Source organism: Brugia malayi (assembly GCF_000002995.4).
Source record: "Brugia malayi strain FR3 genome assembly, contig: Bm_v4_Chr1_scaffold_001, whole genome shotgun sequence".
Lineage (NCBI taxonomy): Eukaryota > Metazoa > Nematoda > Chromadorea > Rhabditida > Onchocercidae > Brugia > Brugia malayi.
In genome coordinates this window covers 4,630,980-4,654,032 of record NW_025062475.1, presented here as the reverse complement: position 1 = coordinate 4,654,032, position 23,053 = coordinate 4,630,980, and the positions used below count along the sequence as shown (strand labels likewise).

The following is a 23,053-nucleotide window of genomic DNA, read 5'->3' as shown; positions in this document are numbered from 1 at the left end:
AAAGATTCACCTACATGTTATGTAAACGTTTTACATGCATATACTAGATTAGTAATTACGTATCAGAGATATGAACAACTAATAGGATTTCACGTGCACTATCCTTACTTCGATAGCATTTGCGGATTTCTTATCATATCTTTCTTTTTAAAGTTTTCTTTTTTTAACTAGTTTTTTTTTTTTTTTTAATTGCTTGATATTTTAACTTATCCACTTGGTAAGAAAAGAAGAAAAACGAGCCTTCTTTTGTTTTTTATATAAATTCTATAGTTTATTGTATTGTAGAATGAAGGTTAATAAACATCGTAATGATTAAGAAAGGACAAATTTGTGGCGGATTTAAACATCGCAAAGCACTAAATAAATGTTAACAATACTTAATATAGCAATCCATTGATGTCTTTACAATTCAATTAACTTTTGATCTTATATCAATTCATATACTATGAGCATCTATCATGTAATGTCTATTGCAACTCATAGTAGCCACTTATCATAATGTCTGGACAAACCATTGTACTTTCTTTCGTGATATCCATTTAATTCATCGTGATATGCATTTTTAAACCTATTGTTAAAGTTACTTACTATCATCATTTGTATAAAAATGTCTAATTATAAACTAATCCCATATTTTAACATATATAATATAAGATAATTGCTATATAAGGATCACCCTTGTTAAAAGATTGGGATATGTGTAATTTATCGCCAAGGACCGACGATTCCAATTTCAATTGTTCTCTATCAACGTTTTGTCCTATTACTTCTGCTAATAAAGAACTTGGATTATATTTCTGTTACCTCACGCATTTATATTAACATCCAAGATAATCTCCCTGCGATCAAATACCTCTTCCAATATTATTAATTAAACAAATCAACAAAAAATTTTTTTGGTGCCACGAGCCGAGAAATGTCTGCAACTATTATACTAAGCGCACGACCGGCAAAAGAAAAATTGGAAGCTCTTCTCAAAGAAGTCCAAGAAATGGATCTGACGCCTTCGGAGCAAATGTTGACCAGAGAAGAAACCCGTCAACAGCACGAGGCTCGAAAAAGAATTATTGAAGCAAAAATAATGCGTCTCAAACTGCATATTGGCACACTTGAGACAATTAATGCTAACTGGGTCCAATGCATACAACAGGTTCCAGCAACGAACAGAAAGGAAGAGGAAGACAAATACGTCAAAATGGTCGAAGATAAAAGAGGTATTTTAAACCTAATAAATGAAGGCGAAGTCATCATAACCTTAAGTAAGTATATGAATAACTCAGAGTTAGTAATCCAGCGTCTTAAAGAAGGCGAAATAAAGGAGTAATCAACTCAAATAACCCCTTACCCAACTGTTAACTTACCTCAACTACCACTGCCTACTTTCAGTGGTAACCTTAAGATGTGGAGAGGATTCTGGAGCAGCTTTGAAGCTGCAGTCCATTTACAAAAAATACCAGACATCCAAAAATTAATTGCATGTCTATTGGCTGTTAGAGGTTATGATATAACCCCAGAAAATTATGATGTGATGCGAAAAGTCCTTACTGAAAAATTTGGACAATCACATATCATTAAAAAAATCGCTCTACAATGAGTTATATTCCGTCAAGAAGAATGATCGAGAATGGAAGATAACAGTTGAAGCTACTGAAAGAATACTTTGACAACTTGAAGCAATAGGTGAAAATCTCGAACAATCCAATATTGAAATTATCATTGAAAATAAACTGCCTGCCTGGATTCTGGACAGAGTGTATCAACAAAAGGAACAAGAAATATGGTCAGTAGCTAAGCTAAGACATTTCTTAGTAAAACTGATCCAAAGAAACGAAGAAGTTACAAGAAGTCAATCCCTTGACATCATGAAAGAGCAAAGGGAAACTAAAAGTAAAATTGGTCCACTAATCAGCGATATTTTACAAAAGAAACTTCGGCTCTAACTATAATAACACCGCAAACACATAGAAAGGTTAATACGAAGATTAACAAAACTCAAAGACCATGTGCTTTTTGCAATAGGAACCATTGGGATAATGAATGTCAAACCTATCCTAATCTAGAACGAAGAATGCAACACTGAAAGTAAACAACGCCTGTCTAAGCTGTCTTTAACCAGGACATACGACAATCAATTGCAAGACAAGAAAACGTGTATGTTTTTATTGCAAAGGTCACCATAATACTGCATTATGCTGTACTAAGTATAACGATCAAGCACAATCAGTAAAACCAATCGAAGAAGATCGAAAGACGGCAAAAGTAGTCAATTCAATAATAAAACATTCGAAAGGAAATGACAGAGAAGTTTTGCTTTTTAGCAAAGAAGTTGAAGCAGTTAATTTAGATATGCCAAAGGTTTCAAATAAAATTGTAGTTTTATTTGATGGCGGTGCTCAAGCAACGTGTATATCGAAGAAACTAGCAAAAAGATTACATTTAGAAGATATTGATTATGAACAAGTGACATTCGCGGGGTTCGGCAATAGGAATCCTCAAACATCGCTTTTTGCTAAAGTGTGAATTGGAATAAAAACGATAGAAGCAGATATTATGCCTATTGTAGCCACAGTAGTCGACTATTTAACAAACAAAATAAGGGTAATATCTGTAGACCAAGACAATACATCACTTATTTCGACTCTGTTTCCATTAACAGAGGAAATTAGCAGTTGGAAACAGCCTGACCTAATTATCGGAGTTGACTATTTCTTCAAGTTTATCTCTTTAGAGAAAGCCCAAACTATAAATTCAGAGTTTTCTTTAATCAATACAATAGTCGGCCCTATGATTGCTTGAAGTGGATACATAAACATGCACAATAATCGTCAGTGTGATAATCACCTCAACACGATAGTAACACAGATCACATGCAGTTCCGTTCAGAATAAAGATCATATCAACATTACACCTATTAATATTGACATTCCAGAGACTGATCGATTCTGAATAGGAATACAAGAACAACCTAATTTACAGGATGATGAACAAGTTTTAGAAAAGTTCAAAGAAAATATTACAAAAAACAATGGTAGATACCAAGTTCCCTGGCCATGGAAAGAATCCAGAATTAAATTAAACAACAATTTCGGATTGTGTTTTGGTCGCCTAAGTCTCCTAAGATCTTTAAGTAAACGACCTCAGAACGATGAACGTTTATTTCTTAAATATGACGAAACGATTCGTGATCAGTTACAATCTGGTATTATCGAGAAGGTATGTCCAGAGATGGACCAGGTTGGTATTATTCATTACCTATCTCATCATGAAGTTATAACTCCAAACAAGGCTACAACCAAAATTAGAATCGTGTATGAGCATCCTCACACCAAAAAGGAGAAAAAAGTCTGAATGATGTATTATACCGAGGACCCATAACTCTTCCTGATTTAATAGGAGTACTGCTTCGTTTCGGAATGATGGAAATCGTTATAACAGCAGACATAGAGAAAGCCTTTTTGCAGTTGGAGTTACTACCAACACAAAGAAACTGTACATGATTCCTTTGGTTAAAGGATATAAGCGGACAAGTAACAGAAGATAATATTGAAAATTATCGATTTAAACGAGTCCCATTTGGAGTAATATCTTCACCATTTTTATTATTGGCCACACTTAACTATCATTTGAAGAATTACGACAATGAACTCGCTAATGAGATTAGGAAAAATCATTATGTCGACAACATTATAGTATCGTTCCATTTTACTTTCTATATCCTCGGAACCATCTATTTTCATAGGACAAAGCATATTTATTAACTGATCTGTTTTCCATTTCCATTAGGTATTTGTATTGTTGCAGTTCTTATTCTTCCATCTCATCCTCGGTTAATTTTTACTATCTTTGAGTTTCCACATATCACGAGGTATTCGAGTTCATTTAGTAAAACTATTTCATTCTCACATGGAATTCTTCTTTATACCAACCTGGGAGAAATTAGTTTCATTCATACGTTCTCTAAGACTTATAAAGTATTCTTCTCTCCACTACCTCCAAAAAACTTCTGATGTGATAAAAGTATTGTCTTTGACTTTAGTTTTTAATGTATAAGGTATATTCATCTTGATCACTATCATAATTAATAGGTTTATCTAATGTATATTCATCTTGATCACTATCATAATTAATAGGTTTATCTAATGAATTTCAAACGAACCATTATTAAGCAAGTGGGAGGTATCAAGTATGCTAGCCTTGCAGATACTCCAAACAAAAATTAAGTAACAATTATGGACGTTTGAAGAATCTAATCAATGACTACAACATAAATCAATTCTCCATTTATACCACGAAACAATTATAGATCAATTACAATCGATTATAATTGAAGAAGTACATCCAACGGATGAAGTAGCTGTTATTCACTATTTGGTACATCATGAAGTGCTGACTCCTAGCAAAAGTACAACTAAATTAAAAATTGCTTATGACGCTTCAGCACATCATAAAAATTTTTAAAAGTCTGAACGAAGTATTGTACCGAAGTCCAGTAATGTTACAGATTAATACGTTTTCGGATGATGAGAGTAGTGATAACTGCTGATATTGAAAAAGCATTCTTGCAACTAAAATTACAAGCTGAAGAAAGAAATTGTACGCGATTTCTTTCGCTAAATGATATAGAGAAACAAACAAAGAAATTAAAAAATGTTATTACTTTAAAAGAGTTCTCTTTGGAGTCATATCATCATCGCTTTCTTGTTAGCGACGCTAAACTATAATCTAGCAAATAATGGTAATGAATTGGCGTGGGAGATAAGAAAAAATCTGTACGTGGATAACATTACCTATTAATCTAGTAATGTAACAGATGAAGCACTTTTTAAATATGATGGAAAAAATTTTTAACAAATCTTGATGAAAAGAAAGTATACGACAAAATTGACTATGACATCGCAGAAAGGATATTGATCAAACGAACGCAGTCGCAGAAAATAACAGATGAAGAAAAGGAAAAACAGAATCTGTATCAAGGTGAAATTGATAAATTATGAAGATCAAGAAGCTATCTAGGATATTCGGAATTAAATGATGTAAGCAAATATCCTATATATATATCGAATTATGATTATATTACTGATCTTATTATAACATAACAACACGAAGAGTTATATCACGCAAGAATCACAGAATCACACACACTTTGTATGAATTAAAACGTAAATTTTGGATACCGAACTAGGACCAACCTTATGGGAAAAAGAATGTATTAAGAACGGAGCAGCTCTGTAAGCACCACCCAATTTCCGTTGTCTTTTGCAATGAGTCCTACCAGTCCTGCAAAGTGTTTTCAAAAAGCACGGATAGATAGATCCCTTCACAACTGTTTACTCAGCCAAGCCGTGATTATAAGAAATAATATATTTAAAATATTTTACTAAAAAAAGAAATTTCTTGACTAAATAAAGCGAAAAGCACATTCTTAGATTATGAATTGCTATATTCATTTTGTTAATTATTTTTTCTTCTTATTAATAACTTTCAATGCCCTCAACAAATCAGTATAATTTACTTAAATATTTCTGAACATTATATTTAAATACAAAAATAGTAAAACAATAATTTGCATCATTTTTTAATCATTTCTTTCATTATTATTCTACTTTTCCTTCCTTCTCTTCTTTGAGAATTTCTCTCTCAGCATTTTAATTGTTAATTAATGCGACTAAGATAAATATTTGATATTGTTATATACTTACATTAATCTCTTATTTACGCCATCAATAAGTTAATATAATATCATACAAATAAAACAATAAGTAATAAATGATATTGATGTGAGACAATATATTGCCGTAAACAATTCAAAACTTTTGGAACATTGATTTAATTATTCACTCTTCCGTTCATTCACTCATCCCTTCACTTATTCACTTATTATTAAGTAATGTTACGATTAAATTCAATTAAACAATATGAAAACAAGCGTGAAATTTACATATTGGCATGAATTTATTTCAAAATACATCTAAATTTGCCGGAAAAATTCAAAAAAAAAAAAAAAATTGTTAATTATTTTTACTGTATTATTTTTCTTTTTAAAATTTTCTAGGTTGGTTATGCTTTTTGACCAATCGTATAACTTTTACGCATTTTGTAACACCATCTTCAATTATTCGCGCTTCTTGGATAATAACACGAGCAGGTATCAAACGAAACGTGTAGTCACGTTTAATAAATTGACACGTATAGGATAATAAGTTAAGGCATGCGATGCGCTCCTGCACTAGTCCATTACTACATTCTTCCTCTTCACTGCAACATTATCTTTTAACTAAAATTTTAATTTAAATGAACTATTTCTTCTTCTTTTTTTTTATTACAGTTAATTTCAAAAATTTTTTCAATCTTAGAAAAGATAAGAAAAAAATACCTTGGTGAAATTTTTGCTTTTGCTAATAATTCTATCATATTTTGCCAATGATTTTTTTTTGTTTTATGATCACAGTCAATCAATTTTCGTTTAATCATTTCTCCTAATCGTTTTTCTCGAATATCTCGTGCTGTTTGCGCGGGAAATTTGCGCTGAAATTCCATTGCAATTTGTTGGAAATCATGCGAGCAATCTGAAAAAAACCAACAATATATTTGATGGAAAATTCCTTCCGAATGAAAAATTAATTTTTGAGTCATGAAAATTATTTCATAATTTTTACCGGTTAATTTTTCGTGTCATTTGATAATATTTTGTCATTTTAGAGTCATTAAGATGAAATATGATTAATTTGCTGATGCAATTTACTGATAAAAAACCTCACATATTTATTTAATGAATGAATATCATAGCTTTTTTAAATATTTCATTTATTCGTGAATAACAAAAAAAAAAGAATAAATGAAAAAGAAAAAAACGGCAACAAGAAGTTATTTCGACAACTTTTGCTAAATTGTGAATTTTTTAATATAAAAAAATAGAAAAGTTCGGAATTTGCAATATTCCTAGTTACACATCCAAAAAAAACAGAAACCGATCTTTTTTTTGATTTGATTAATTATGACTGAATTAATTATAGGACTTTAACAAATCATTTTTTTTAATAGATAGATGAAAATTTGCCATAATTTTAGTTCAGTTTAATTAATTAATACTATCAAAACTTATTATTACCGAATTTTGATACTTCAAATATATTTTATTACAAAATAAAAAAAGTGAAAATGGGATCAAATAAATTTGGTTATTAATAAAATTGTCTATTAATTTTAGAAAAAAATTTTTTCATTTTAACAAATGTTAAATTAAACTAGGAATATTCGACTTGATAATATTCAATTCACATTTAAAAAAAATGATTAACTAAGTTTGATTAATTTCCTTCTATTCTAACATTCTCAAATGAAATACTTAGTTGATATGTATTATGCTATAATATGAAAACTGAACTTTAGCAATTAAATTGAACTAAAATTAAAGTGATTTTCGATATTTTTTAAATTTACCCATATTTGTACTAAAAAAACTAAACTATAGTTGTCCATTAGGTTTTTATTCAGTTGTTTTTTACTATACTTTGAAAAACATTTCAATTTTTTAAATACGAAAATACTAAACGAAAGCTAAATTAGAAACGTTGCGATTCAATAAATTTTAAAATCCGGAAATATAGCTTAACATAATTTCCAACTTACTACAATATGACCGCATGAAAGTTAAATATTTTATAGTCGATGGTGTTCATTTCACTACTTGACAAATGATCGTTTCATTTTAATAAAAAAAAAAAAAAGAAAGAATAATTAGAGCAAACGAGTTAATTAATAGCTTGCTATAGAAATATTAATAATTTAATATAGATATCAATAATTTAATTAATAACTTAATATAGAAATATTAATAATGAAAATGAAATGGCATTGTAAGCTTATTACTTATTTCATTTTGCCATACTGAACACAACTAAAATTTGAATTAATTGGTGTAAGTATATAAAGTAAAATATCATAAAACCAGTCTGACTTTAGTTGTCTTATTTTTTGTAAAAAGCACTATAATTTTTGCAGCAAAATGAAAGTTACTTTTGTTAAATTCCAAGAACTTCAAAGAAGCAACTGATTCAAAATTTCCCCCTTCATTAGTTAATGGAAAAGAAATTTTAAAGTCAGTTACTATTTTCCCATTTTCCATACATTCATTCTATAAATAAAGTGATAGGTTTCACTAATTAGTGATTATTAATCATCTAACTATTCTTAGTAACCAACGACATTCGAAAGAGAAGGACAAATAAAGGATTATAGGATTAAATTATTTCATTAAACAAATTAATAATCATAATTCGGAGATTTTTTCATTAAGAAATGAATAGAATGCGATAAAGTACTTGAACAATGAAAATAAATAACAATTAAGAATGATAAATTAATTAATCACAGTGAGAAAAATAAATATTGAAATAATTTCAAACAATTTCTTCTTATCAATAGGTCAGGAAGGAAGAAAATCTCTCTCTCTCCTCTTATTCTCTTCTTTAAAAATATTGGAGGATATAATTAATAATCTTTAAATAAACTAAAAAATTAAAGAAATAAATTAGTGACAAATGAATAAAGTTGGTTGAGTAAATAAATTAATCAATTATTAACAAAATAATAAATTGGTAAAACAAATTATTTTTATGAATGTTGTAGATGCTATACCGTAATTAAACATAATTTAAGATTGGAACGTGATGCGTTGTGTAGATGTTTGTATGTTTTTGTTTTGAATTACTATGAGTTAATTTTACTAATCAAAAATTAGTTACAAATTGAAAAAAAAGTTTATGAAAATATCATTTTTTAAAATTTACAAATGGTCCGAAATTTTTTATGTGGATAAAAAAAGTAGATTTCTCATTCATCCAACCTTTTTTTTTTGTTCATTTATCTGTAAAAAATCAGATGAAAGAAAATTAGATTAAAACTGTTTCGTTTCTTTTTAATTTAATCCAATTTTTTTCATTGTCTTCATCCCATTTGATCTGTCGTTTGTAATTGGAATATTAAAAGAAATCAAATAATAAAAACTTGGTTTTAACCATTTTTCAAGACAACAAAAATTCATTTTATTTGTCATATCAATCATTTTGAAGTAGTATTCATATCGAAAGTATTTTATTATTATTATTATAAATTATCATTGTCAACTATGAGCTTATTGAATGATATAATTATACTTAGATATCAGGCGGTTTGATAAATTGAGTAAAGTTATGAGATAGTAAAAATTTTTTTTTGAAATACCAAAATATTAAAAATGGAAAAAAAGCATTAAATATATATTAAAATATATTGCACTTAAAAGATTTTTTGGTAATGACAGCTTTCTTTTTTCATTTAAATTTCAAAATTATTCACAGCAAAAATTTAACGTCCTAAAAATATAATTTTAATTCATGCAACTTAGTAGAAAGATTTGTGATTTAAAAATTTGAAGACCTCTTTCTAATAAAATTAATAAATATTGAAATTGCAACAATGATTTTTCAACAAAATACTCTTTTATATTAAAATATATTTTAGTTTTTTTTTTTTTTTTTTTTCTATTTTTTTTGAACAATTTTATTTTGATTTTTAAGTTGGATTAGATTAAATAACAAAAAAATTAAAAAAAAAAAAAAAAAAAAAAAAAAAAAAAAACAAAATATCATACCAAATGGAGGAAGTGTATCGTTGAACCATAGCAAATTAGATGAAGTTTGTCGTATCGGAACTCGTGATCGAGATTCGGTATTGCCTAAGGCAATAGATGGAGCAGCAATAGGAATTGATGATGATGGTGTTGATGATGATGATAATAATAATGACGATAATGTCGCAGTAAACGATGATGACAATAATCGTGAAGGATTTTGCGGTAATGGCTTTGCAATTGAAACTTGTGATATTGGATTATCTTGCTGAAAGGGAATTGTTTTAAATGTACTTGAAGAGAAGTTTTATTAGCAACATCATTTGAATAATTATTGTTCCAAGTAATTTTTGAATTTCTATAGATGATTGAGGTTGATTTAAATAAATTTCAGGAATTTGTAATTCGGTCTGGAGAGACTGTGATGAGACAAAGGGAAAAGTATAATAGAATTTTGCATATGAAGCTTGATTTGCTAGGATTCGAATATTTTGTTGGTGTAATTTTGGCTTAGATAATTTAGGTTTTAGGTGTATAGATTGCTGCGCAATTGTTATTGTTTGTTGGGAATATGTTGTTATAGCTGGTTGCATTATCTGGTGATAAAAAATTACTCAAATTATTTCAGAAAAATTTAACAATTATAATTTTAAATTTATCATTTGCTATTAAAATCAATGTTGCTCATCAGTAGAGCAAAATACATCACTCTTATAATGCAAATAATTGTTTAATGAAATAATTGAATTAATAAAATTATATTGATATGTCACTGGCAGATACTTTAAAGAAATAATTTTTAAATATATGCAATAAATAAAAGATGAAAGAAAAAAGAAAGGAAATCATCATTAAAACATTTCGTATTTTTCAAAAAAAAATTATTTCTTTGCATAATTAAAAATCATTTATGTTTAAAGAATGATCATACCTCAAAATTACAAATTTTATGTATTTATCAGTAAAGTAAATAAATAAAAAAAATTTTTTTTGGTGAAATATAAAAAAACGGAAAAGATGAAAAAAACAAATGAAAAAATGAAAAGCAAACCTTAATTAACGATTGAGTTTTTTGTTGAGACAAACCGAATGATTCAGTTGTAATCTTAGCGTAATTATTGGATAATAAATTAGGATTCAAATCGAATTGAGTATTTGCAAATGTCTTTTCCATTTTTTGCGGCAATTCTTGCATATTAATTTGCATGAACAAGTTAATAATTAAGAGTGTAATTAATTGTGTAATATATAGGAACATTTTGATCTAAAGAAAATATTTGCAAACAAAGAATAAAATTGATGAAAAAGTTAAAAGAAAAAATCGAAAACATTGATATAGAATAAAAGTGAAAATAAATCAAGTAGTTAATTAGTTAATTGATACTAACTGATACTGAATTTTTGAAAAATACTAATTAACTGATTAACTGGCTGATTTATAAGATTATAAATTATTGTGCAAATGCAAAAGATGAAATAAGTTTCCCATCAACAATGAGACGACGACAATGAGTAGTATGGAAAAAGAATGGATGAAAAGTTGTCAATCGGACATCATCAATAATAGATAATTAATACTACACATGCATACACACACACACACACACACATACATACACACATGCATACACACATACACACACAGAGAGATAAGATGAAAATGCATCCTTTCATGTAAGTGGGAAATTATCTTGCATAAGGGATATCTTTTATCATTTAATCCGATCATTATCATTAAAATTTACTTTTGAATTTTGTTGATAATATTTGTTTGTTAAAAATTCCCTATCAATCATTTAAATCTTAATATAATCATTTACTGAATTACTATTTGTAATAAAATTATGAATACAGCAGCAATGTTATGAAATAGGGATTCGAATAGATTGTAGAGCTGAATCGTTAATATTTAATTGTTAATTGCAGAGAAAGCAGCGTTTGACTGATTTTTATTTTGAAATAAAGATTATATTTAGTCGGAAATATTGAACATGCCGGATTACTATATTCAGAAAACGTAATCTCGATAAAAGGCATAACTCCTTATATAGTAAACATTAACTCATAATAAGACACACACGATTTACAATGCCACAAAGAATGTCAGCTAAATAAAGAACTGTTAATCTCGTCAACAGTCAAATCTGGGTAATAAGCTGATGAGCTAGAAAGAAGGTCAGTTAAACGAAAAACTGTTAACCTTGTTAAATTCGAATATAATTTGCAGTTAGTAAGGAACCAACTGTAAATAAGAAGCTGATAATTGTAAACAATCTAATTCGGAACCAATTTCAACGAATATTCTTCGTTAACAAACAATGCAAATAAACTTAGCTACATGAAAGATAAATGATTTCTTGCGTGACATTGGGGCATTTATCTAAGGAATATTCAATAAATAAATACAATTTTGTTTCTGCAAATTCTGATAGCACATATTAAATGAATGATTGACTATGCATGCAATATGTTATTCAATTCTTAATTAGTTTATTACAATTACAAATTCCATGTCACACATAGCAAACAATTATTCTAAAAAAAATTAGACAGATTAGTATTACTAGCTCTTAAACTTAAACTGCACTAATTAATTTAATTAATATTTAATTTTTTTATTATATAAATAAAAAATTTTTGATATTTCATTTCGTTCTACTCCTTTTGTGCGCTAATTGATTTAAATTTTTCAAAGCAATAATTGATGCTCCCCCAATTTTCTTAAACATTTCGAAAATAATGTCTCATTTAATATTTAGTCTAAATTATGTGTTTAAGGTTTGCAAATTTAGCAAGAAAATTTTTTATAAAATTCGCGATTTTTTTTCTGAATAATTGTTATAAAACTTTGTAACCAAACAATAATGTTCCCCAATGGCTAATAAGCAGTAGTATCATTATGTTAGGAAAATGTAAAACAAAATATAGCATTGCAAAATTTTACAGAATTTTAACAAGTCTATAAGTAATTTTGCATCTTTTAATTTCTTTTTCTTTTTAAATTTCATCTTAAATCAGTCAGTTAATATTTATTTTTAAATATTATATGCTGAAAAAATTTTAATATTCCATCATCATTTTCATCTATTCGTTTCAATAATATTAACTTCTTCAAAAAATTTTATTGGAATAAGATGAGTAATCGTATTAATTTATTTGGTAACAAGCAATACTCCAACTATTATATTTTTTCTTTCAACAAAAAAGTTTTTTTTTCAATCCAGCAATTTTGATGAGATCTTAAACATTTCATGACGCGTCGTGTGGTCTAATAATAGTAACAGTAATAATCCACTTTGGAGAGATTTACGATTAATTTGTTTTGCGTTGTTTTTCGTTTTGTCAATAAATCCGTTTTTATTGATAACATTGTCAGTACTATGTTATATTAAAATAATACCACTTAGTGCATATTTTATATTTATTGTCTCATCCAGGAAAAAAAAAAAAAAAAACTGCAATGAATGGATGCTTAAAATGATGAAACGATGGGTAATCGGGAATCATCAACATCACTTACTTCTTTGACATCATTAATTAGCTTCGAAGAAGCTCGGAATTTGTGTTAGTTCATAAAATTTTCATATTTTTTTTCCTTTTCAAGAATAAGTTCAATTTTGGACAATAATTTCATGCTAACGTTTTCCAAATTATACATTATTTTGTTACGAAAATTTTTTTCAGTTTTAGCTTTTTTGCTAATTGCATATGAATTATTTCTATTTTTTTTTGTTTAAATTAGGAAGAAGATAAGTTATGCGTTTTTCTGAAATAAAGCAACTTTTTTTTTTTTTTTTTTAATGAGATATGTTCTTTTTTTGAATGAACACTGATTCAGTTTTTCTTCTAATTATATGTTGCTGCTATAGAGCCACATATTTGTCCTGTTTGCAGTAACTTTTTTCAAGACGGCTTTTGGTGACTAGATTTCACTTTTGATGTTGAAAAAAGTTTCTTTATTCTGGAATATGAAACATAGTGTGACCAAGCCAATCACTTCACACTAGGATCAGTTGTTGTCAAACCATGTTTGACATTTAAATGCTGGGCTTGCTAGTACCAAATAATTCTTAAAATTTTCAGCATTTTATTGAATTTACGTGGTTTTTTAAAAAGAGTTAATCTTTACTATAACCTTTGATGGGACAAAAATAGAACTTTACTCTGATTCTTCATTTGGTACCGTTTGTCATTGCAGTAAGCGCAGATGAATTGAAACGTTTGGAAACGGCATGGGATGGTCGAGATCAGATTGCGGAAGATGAATTTTTTAACGACGTTCTTTGTCACCCTGGAATTCCACGTGCTACACGAACACGTATTTTCGCCAAATTTTGTCAGGGATCATCTAAACTGTCATTTCAATATTTTGTTATTGGAATTGTCATACTAACAAAGGTGGATAAGAATATTCGACTTGGTATATTGTTTTTATCTTAAATTTAACTGATGTGGGGGATTTTCGATAATAGGCGATTCCTTGACATAGCTAATCTTTTCGAGTGTTTTTGGTGTGAACTAACAGTTTAATTGAAGTAAGCAAATTATGAGAAGTAACTCATTAGAGAAAAATTCTTCCAGAATTTCTAAACAATGAACGTGACTTAGAAAGTTGGATCGAACAGCCACCTCAGCTGACATCTCGTCATTCGGAAATTCACTACAATTTCTATCAAGTACTTGCAGGCGTTACACATCGTGAGTTTTCATACATTCTTGACTAAGATTTCAGTCTTAACCGTTATTATAACTTTTTGTTTATGATTCGAGTGACAAGATTCCGAAATTCTATTCCGAGACTTTTCATGCGCTTTACAACTACAATCCTCTTGTTTTCGCATTTTTATCTTTTCGTTTCTCGTCTGGTGCAATTATACAGCGACATTCATATATCCCCTATTTCATTTTTCGAAATTGCAGTTGATGAACAAGAGGTGGAAGAGCTGGAGAAAGTTTTTGGTTCGATCAACGATACCAAATTATGTAAACTTACTAGGAATGGTTTTGGTGCGTTAGTTGGTGGTGCTATTGCAGACCATTTCATTAATGGCTTATTTCGTGCATTTGATGAAAATGATGATGGATTGGTGGATTTCAAAGAACTCGTCTGCGGTCTTTCTGCTTCCTGTCGTGGACCACATACTGCTCGTCTTAACTGTAATTAAATCTTTGTTTTTTTTTTTTGAAATAATTTTTTTTCATGATTCACTTTAAATGGAGGTTTTGATGGTAATAATTCCACAAACAAATTTCAGAAGATTTTTTTAAAAAAGCGGAGTTTTAATGATAGATGCTGTTAACACTATTTCAGTTATTGCTCAACTTTTTGACTCAGATGGCGATGGTTATTTATCAAAAGAAGACATTCTTTCCCTTTATGCTCATTTAAATCTCGTAGGTACTTTTCATATTCAGGAAATTCTGTATTGTTTTATGCATTCCTCATGAGGTCCTTTACTTTTTAATTTTATGTTTGCTATTGTTTTATAGGACAAAACTTTACAAACTATACATGCCGATGAATTGGGTCATGCGTCGTTGACAGATTTTGTTTGTTGGGCAAACGAGACAAAATGTGTGGACAATCTGCTTGAAATAATTGTTCAGGTTTTTATTTGAAATTCGAATTTTTCTTTTCATACTCAATTAAGCTAAACATGTTCATCGAAATAAATCATTTCAAATGTTTCAGCTTGGACATATTTGTTTGGGATTGCATCCAAGTTCTGCTGAGGTTGAATTGACGGTTGTTTGGTGAGCTCTTAAATTGTTCATAGAAATTTATCGGAACAGCATCAAATTCAGCTTTAATATCGCTATAATGTACGGATTTTGAAGTATGTTAGGTTATTCACAATTCTAAATTATCAAAAAAGACATTACTGACTTGACTTTTTTTTTTAATATTTTGCATAAAACTTTATTTTTAATGGATGATTATACTCTATAAAAATGTCCATAAAGTACATGAACACTTCTCTCTTCCAGAGATTTATCTTATTTCACTTGTTTCATTTGAAGTGGATTCAAGCAACGTGTTCAATTGGATGCGTTTACTGAATGGAATATTGTTTCATCGGAATGGTGGCGACAATGGGTGCACGCGCTGATGTCAAATTCCAAAGTGCCGCCCATCAATAATGCTTCAATTATTACTGTAAAACAGAAAAATGATTGGTCTTACAAGGTCTTTTCGTCACACTTTTTTAACGGCATATTTTTGCGAATTAATAATATAAAAATAAAGGAACAGATCCATTCAGTAAGCAGTTCATAATAATCAGGCTTGTATTTTTCATCGTAAATATTACTTCTCTCTTTTTTATTTACTTCATTTTATTACTTTTAGGTTCCGTCTTTATCCAACGAAGGTGCTCCTTTAGCACAAAACTTGGTTATAAATAAGGATTTTGAAGCTGTAGCACCTTGTCTCTGGAAAGCGCTGTTACGTTGGCATGGGAGTGCTGCTCGTGAGGGTATTTCACTTCAACGACGTATTCTTCCGGCAAGAATTGTAGATCCGACAGCGGTGAATTCTACAAAACCTATTATCGAGCTATATCCACTAACTTTATTGATTCTAAGACATGGTACTGCTACTGGAGGCTGGTTACATTCTGCTTTCGGTTTGTTTAATTATGGTGTTCCTTAATGTATTTTCATGAACTTTTCTTAAAATATATGCAGTGCGAATTCAAGGGACATTCAGCCAATAAATTTGAGCTAGTAGTGACCATTACTTCATTAAGCTATCAAGAATTAATGAATTTTCGCGTTTCAGAATGGAATAAAGAATCCTCCCTTCGCCGATTACCATGGTGTGTAGTATCCGAGTCACGTATTTGTACTATTGAAGAATTACTTGAACTTCTGGCGCATCAGCTGCACATAAGTGATGTGGAATCAGCTCGTTTATGGACTGTTGAAATCGACGGTTCACCATGCAAGCGGTTGCTTGACAACGATTCAGTTACTCTTAATGATCTCAAAATTCAGCAAAGTGCACAGGTACGCTATTTTTTTGTTCTTGTGGCTATGTGATTTACTGTATCCTATTTCGTTCTACTTTGTTAATATTATGAGTTGGAGAATAGTGTGTTATAAGACATCTTTACATAACTTTACAACAGTAGTTTTCTTAGACATAATCAACATTAATTTAATGGAGTTTAAGACAATGCAGCTGTGGATTACTTATTAGTATAGAGATTCATAATGAAAATTTAAGACAGGCAGATTTATTGCATTAAATGTTTGGTGCTTACTATTTTAGCTAAATGAACTTCCAGTTACTTCTGGAATTACGTAACGCTGACATGAGTTGGCCAGAAGAGGTTAGCTGTTTGGAAAGCAGCAATGCTGAAGGTTACACAACGGACAATTCGGATTCGTCATATATTCTTGGCATTACTGGCCTCTACAACATGGGTAATACATGCTATATGAATAGTGCTCTGCAATGTCTCAGTAATACACGACCACTGACAAATTATTTCATTGAAGGCCGGCACAAAGATGATATGAAAAGGTTAATATTACTTTTGATAAGGAAAATATATAATTCGTTTAAAATATTTTCATGTGCGCTTTTTTTTACTTATATTTTTTGAAGGTTAAAATCAAAAGGCATGGTAGCTATGGAATATGCCAACGTTGTGAAAGAATTGTGGTCCGGCAAAAAACGTAATATTGCACCTATAAAATTACGCGTAAGGGTTCTTTTTTTCCTTCTAAAATCTTTTGAAACAAGTGTTTGATGATTTCATTCGTTATTAGTAACTTGTTTCTTAAATTTTTTTGTTGCGTTCATCGTTTTTGCTTACTGGAATAAAACTTTCGAAAATTCTGTAAATTCATTGAGAAAATCTTTTTAATCCTGTTGATCTGGACATATCATGCCTAACTTTTTTGATCCAATCGTATCTAACATGTAATGTATATACCTCTTTTAATCTCACACTCGTTTGGGTGTGCAGAAATAATATGAATAAAAAAGAATCTGTTGAATTTTCCTTTTTTCTCATTTCTTTCATTAAATGACATTGTATGATGCGCATCGTCTAGCAGAAGTCATGCTGTATGTAACTTTATTCGGAATACAAAAAGAAAAAAAAGACAAGAAGAAAAATGAACGAACAAAAGCGAAAATGTTAGGGGAGAAATATTTCGAAACAGTAATCTTAATTTCCATTTTTTTCTAGGATGCGATTAGATGTGCTGGTCCAGTATTTGCTGAACGTTCACAACACGACTGTCAAGAGTTTTTGTCAATTTTGCTGGATTTATTACATGAGGATTTGAATCAAATTGAAAACAAGCCATTCATCGAACTCAACGACAGCGATGGTCGTCCTGATTCTATTGTTGCTAAAGAGGTATTTTGCTCTGTTTCTGTGTTGCTGTGTTTTGCTTGGATTGAATTATATAAAGGAACATGATTACTTTTGAAAGACATGAATGTTTTCAATAATGCTGGGTTTGTTGGATGATATGAATTTATGGTATTATGTTTTTTAGGCTTGGGATGCTCACTTAAAACGAGATAAAAGTATTATTGTTGATTTGTTTACGGGCCAATTGCGTTCAACACTTACTTGTTTAAATTGCAATGCCATATCATGCAGGTAAAATAACTTTTCATCTGTTTGTATTTGCTTTGATATCACAGTTTTGTTTAAATAGAGGTTTTTGTTTCCAGATTTGACGCTTTCACTTGCTTGCAGCTGCCCATACCTATTGATCACTTGCTTCTTATCTCAGTTGTCGGTAAGTTTCTTTTTTTTTTTTTTTTGAGTATCTTGTATTAAAAATAACAAGCTATAATGCAACATATTGTTTACTACAGTGGTCAAGCGTGACGGACAAATTCCTATACGTTATGCTTTTCGCTTAAGCTGCGATACAACGATCGGCATGTTCAAAATGAAACTAGCAAATGCTTCTGGTTTACTCTCTAACTCATTTCAAATTCTTTGTCTGAATCGCGCAGGCCAAATGATGGTATTTTATAAACTTATAATTTTATCATCTTTTATCCTAAGTTTTGTTTTTTTGTTTATTTTTGTTTAATGAATTACCCTCAAATAAGTCATCAACTAATCAAATCATTATTTAATTTCTTATAATAGAAGTTTGCTTCTTAAAATATAATAACAAAATAACATCCAAGAGAAAAATCATAACTACTCATTTGGTTATACCTCGAAAAATGTATATATACTTGGTGGGATAATAAGTGCGAGTGAAACTGGCGAGTTAATATTTTAACTCTGCAGTTTTTTTTTGCACTTTTCATCACTACACTAAATCCAAGGACTTGCTTTCTCATCTACTTTTTAAAAGTTATTTTTATTTTTAAATCTTTGTTTTTTTCGATGGTTATTTATATTTAGCAAGGAGTTAGCGAATCAGTTGATGATGATAACAGTTCTATTAATGTTTATCCAAATGATGCACTGCTTTATGCATTTGAATTGCCTGCTGAAGAAGATCAGTCAAATTCAGAATGCTTCGTAGCGGCACCAACAGTTATTGCAGCTCATCGTAAAATGGTAGTTCTTCCAAAATAAAAGCAAATGTTTGAGCAAATTTTATTTCTATCGTTTATCTATTGCATACATTAATGGATGCTAACTTTAGGTATATTTTGACTCGGGATTATAATAATTAGGTTTTTTGATGGCATATTTGATTGTGGATTATATTGCATATTATAATGTAGCAGTATTTCGTAAAGTAGCCATATTTTTTTAGTTCATTCTTTTGCTATACCTTTTCATATTTTATATAAGTTACGAATCTTTTGTTTATTTTTTATTGTAATTACAGCAATACAATGATTCATATTTGCTCGGCGCAACACGTGGTTGTACCGCTCGTGTTTTTGGTGTTCCACTCATTTTAAGATTTACACCGGTTAGTTACATTTTTCTAGATAAAGAATTTTTCTGTCTGATAATGCTGGTGAGGAATACTTTATATTCCTAGTTAGTAGTATTGGAAATGCACATTCAAATATTATTTTTTAACCTTATATTTCATATTTGTAGGGCAAAACAACTGGTAATAAGCTATATGAAGAAGTCTGGCTACATGTTTCACGGTTCCTAAAAAATGGCAGTGCTGGGAAACAGCAGCGTACTAGAGAAGCAAACCGTGCTATTGATGCGTAAGTTCATTTTGGTGAAGTATAACTCAGAATTATTCAATTATTCTTTTATCCATTTATTGCTTTTATATTACAGTTAATTTGCATACCATTATCTTTTCAAATATAATAATAGTTCCAAATGTTGATAACTTTAACAATTTTTGAAATATTTCTGTTTGTATTTTTATATTATTATTGTTGTTAAGTATTTGATAGTTTGCAGCAGTTATTAATCAAAATCTACGATTTTTTTTTTTCTTTTTTTAGAGCAGAAGACATTCGAAATGGTTATCCATTTGATTTATGTTGCGTGAAATTATCATTCGAATGGTGTTCAAAATGTGCATGGCCAGCATTTTGTCGTGGTTGTGTGATTTTGAGTAACGATGAAATTATTGAGGATAACTTAATGGCAGTTGCAATCGACTGGAAACCAACTGCTCTCTATCTACGCTATCAACATTCCGTTGAATTGGTTAGAATTGTAGTATCTGCTACAAAGGAAATTTACATATTACTTTGTGTTTGCTTTTTTTAGTGAGGTATTATTGTGAAAATGATAAATACTTCTAGATATTTACGATTTAATTGATCTTTCCTTCATAATGTTGAGAATCTATCTACATCATTCTACTTTAGTGAATTTTATCTTCTATCTTCTTGCATAATGTTCTCTTCATTTTAATATGACATAGAAGAGGTTATAATCCGTAATATAAATGTTGATGATTAATATGATCATAATAATGTAATAATAGTTATTATGATCATTGATATTTTGTAAAAAATTTTTAATAATCATTAAAGTGCCGTTGTGCTGGTTGCAATTGTTAATTAGAAATTCACAAAGCAGTAGATTTAGCTAAGACAAACAGAAAATGAAGCAGTTTTTTAATTAAGAGAAAAGAAAGGGTCTAGCTAAAATATTCTCCTAATGTAATGATTAAGCTGTACTTTTTGTTCATTACTTATCACATCATTACACATTACTGCGCTACTGTAACTTTTTTTTCAAGTTATGCCGAGATGATGGATCTGTATTACAAGCATGGGAAGTGCACTATCGACCGTGTTCGTTGGTTTCATGTTTGAATGATTTCATGCAAGCAGAACGTTTAGATGATGTAATAATGTGCAAGCCGTGTGGCAAAAAATGTCCAACAACGAAAGCTTTGGCGATTTGGCGCTTACCTAAAATATTGGTTTGTTTTTATTATTTACCACAGAAGTAAATTTTATTTTTTTTCACTTTTATGAATATAACTATCTACTTGGAGAATAGGCTATAGAATAAATGATTTTGATGTCGTCTTATCATACATGTAAATGCTTAACTGAGTGATTGCATCGTCTATATGATTGCTTTTTCGTTTTGACCTTAAACCATATATACCTTCGAATGACAGATACTTGATGTTGTTGTCATAATTTTATACTGGGTTTGGAACTTTTACATTTCATTTCTTTTTTCTTTTTGCAGATTATACACTTCAAGAGATTTGTTTGCGTAAAATCTGAACGACGATGGATGAAATCTTGTAAAGTAGTAGATTTTCCACTGGAAAATTTGGATCTCAGAGAATGGCTTCGAGATCCGGACGTTAAGACATCAACTAAATACAGTTGTTTTGCTATTGCGGTAAGCTTGGAATATATATATATGAAATCTTTTTCTAATTACAGTTAAATGGTTAGATAATCCCAAACATTATGATTAATCTTTCCTTTTCAGAACCATTACGGTGCAATGGCTTCAGGTCATTACGTTGCTTATGCTAAGAATAATAATCAGTGGTTTAGTTTCAATGATAGCCGTTGTCAGGTTGATTTTTGATCATAGTTTAAGAATTTATGTGCGAATCGAATTTTATGTTAAAATTATATAAATATAATTTGGTGTTGTAAAGGAGTTTTATTCTAGGCAGTGAAAGAATCGCACGTTGATAAGAAAAGTGCTTATTTGTTATTTTATGAGAGAATGGATTAACTCGAGTAAGAGAAGAAAACTAAATTATAGCAATATATCGTCGCAAACATCAACATTATGAGAGTTCGCTTAATAACATTTTTGTTCATTCAATTGAAATTTTATTGTTAGCTCAAAGAAAATAGTAATTTGTTGCTCTATTTTATTTTGCTTAAAAATCATCTTAGTTTCATTCTTACTTCCACATTATATTTTCCATGGCGATTAATGTCGCAGTGCATTCCTATTGCCTAAGTAGGAACTGATGCTTAGAGAATGAGAACTTTCTTTCTTTTGTCATTTCATATTTGAATTAATAAATCCAGAAATTTTTTTTTCTTTGTGTTAATATATGCTCTATAAAATACGGGGACAGAAATAGATAGATACTGCTTGTTGATTTTTTTGTGCTACACTATTGCCTCATACTGTTTGCATTATTCCTTCGCATATCATCCATTTATCACTTCTTAATAATATTATGCTCAAGCGTTGACTTGATTAGTCTACCATGGTTAATAGTTTAGTTTCTTCATATTTTATTAATTATATAGCTGATCCATGATTTTGATGAAAATTAAACAAACGATAATTTCTGTACATGAAAAGCTTTTCGTTATCATATGCTTAATCTATGAGCAAAGCGAAGGATAAATTGATTGGATTTGCGAAATTTATGATATTGATTCTGTGATTTCACTGCTTATATTCTAAAAAATTGTCCAAAAGTCAGATGCACTCTTTTGTTCGTATTTTAAATCAAGCGTTGTTGTGCTTTGAATACATGTCTTGGTCGTGTGCAGTGCTTCGCGCAGTATATTATGTATGGCTTATTATATTTATTTATTTCTAGTGAAGTTCTTTCTTATATGTGCAATTAGATGCGGAAAATATAATTTAAGATATATATATAATTTAATATAATTTAATTTAAGAATAACAGTAACATTATTATGAGAAAGAAAGTTTTTTTTTATTTATGTGATTAAATGTGGCAGTCCAACTTATTTTTACTCTTGGTATAGTCTTTTTAGATAAACGAAATTTTCTTAATGCCTCAGAATTTTCATAAATTTTGGTTTATATCAAGGAATCAAAGAAAAAAAATTCCAAATTGAATTTGGAAGTGTTCGCTGTTTGTGTAAGTATTCGTTGACTGCTTCGCGGAAAACATTAATATGTGTAAAAAATTTTTTTGTTTATGTATCGTTCTTCCTGTCCCTCACGAGATTACTATTGTCCTTGCTAGGGAAATATTATATAATTTGTATCTATAACTCTATTTCCTATTTAATATTTGCTCATTAATAATTAGTACTGACTATAA

At 29.3% G+C, this 23,053-nt stretch overlaps 3 protein-coding genes across 3 annotated transcripts; 2 read left to right on the top strand and 1 right to left on the bottom strand.

The window, feature by feature from the left end:
- Nucleotides 1–916: 916 nt before the first annotated feature.
- Bm17365 (Uncharacterized protein) lies at nucleotides 917–2,520 on the top strand (the record flags this gene model as incomplete). Its single annotated transcript, XM_043076552.1, has 3 exons — nucleotides 917–1,214; nucleotides 1,675–1,780; nucleotides 2,319–2,520. The coding sequence occupies 3 exons, from the start codon at nucleotides 917–919 to the stop codon at nucleotides 2,518–2,520; spliced, it is 606 nt and encodes a 201-aa protein (XP_042932486.1).
- A 3,518-nt stretch (nucleotides 2,521–6,038) lies between these two features.
- Nucleotides 6,039–10,817, bottom strand: Bma-abu-13 (Uncharacterized protein; the record flags this gene model as incomplete). The annotated part of the gene is made up of 4 exons (XM_043076551.1): nucleotides 6,039–6,255; nucleotides 6,374–6,566; nucleotides 9,632–9,878; nucleotides 10,662–10,817. 4 exons carry the CDS (start codon nucleotides 10,815–10,817, stop codon nucleotides 6,039–6,041), a joined length of 813 nt encoding a protein of 270 aa, XP_042932485.1.
- A 2,281-nt stretch (nucleotides 10,818–13,098) lies between these two features.
- Nucleotides 13,099–21,747, top strand: Bma-cyk-3 (Ubiquitin carboxyl-terminal hydrolase family protein; the record flags this gene model as incomplete). Its single annotated transcript, XM_043076550.1, has 24 exons — nucleotides 13,099–13,174; nucleotides 13,809–14,030; nucleotides 14,192–14,308; nucleotides 14,531–14,767; nucleotides 14,922–15,004; nucleotides 15,101–15,217; nucleotides 15,303–15,364; nucleotides 15,632–15,797; nucleotides 15,960–16,236; nucleotides 16,392–16,618; nucleotides 16,900–17,138; nucleotides 17,223–17,319; nucleotides 17,812–17,985; nucleotides 18,128–18,234; nucleotides 18,309–18,376; nucleotides 18,456–18,610; nucleotides 19,003–19,161; nucleotides 19,439–19,525; nucleotides 19,660–19,778; nucleotides 20,028–20,235; nucleotides 20,777–20,962; nucleotides 21,241–21,399; nucleotides 21,493–21,582; nucleotides 21,682–21,747. The coding sequence occupies 24 exons, from the start codon at nucleotides 13,099–13,101 to the stop codon at nucleotides 21,745–21,747; spliced, it is 3,498 nt and encodes a 1,165-aa protein (XP_042932484.1).
- Between the last annotated feature and the right edge of the window lie 1,306 nt (nucleotides 21,748–23,053).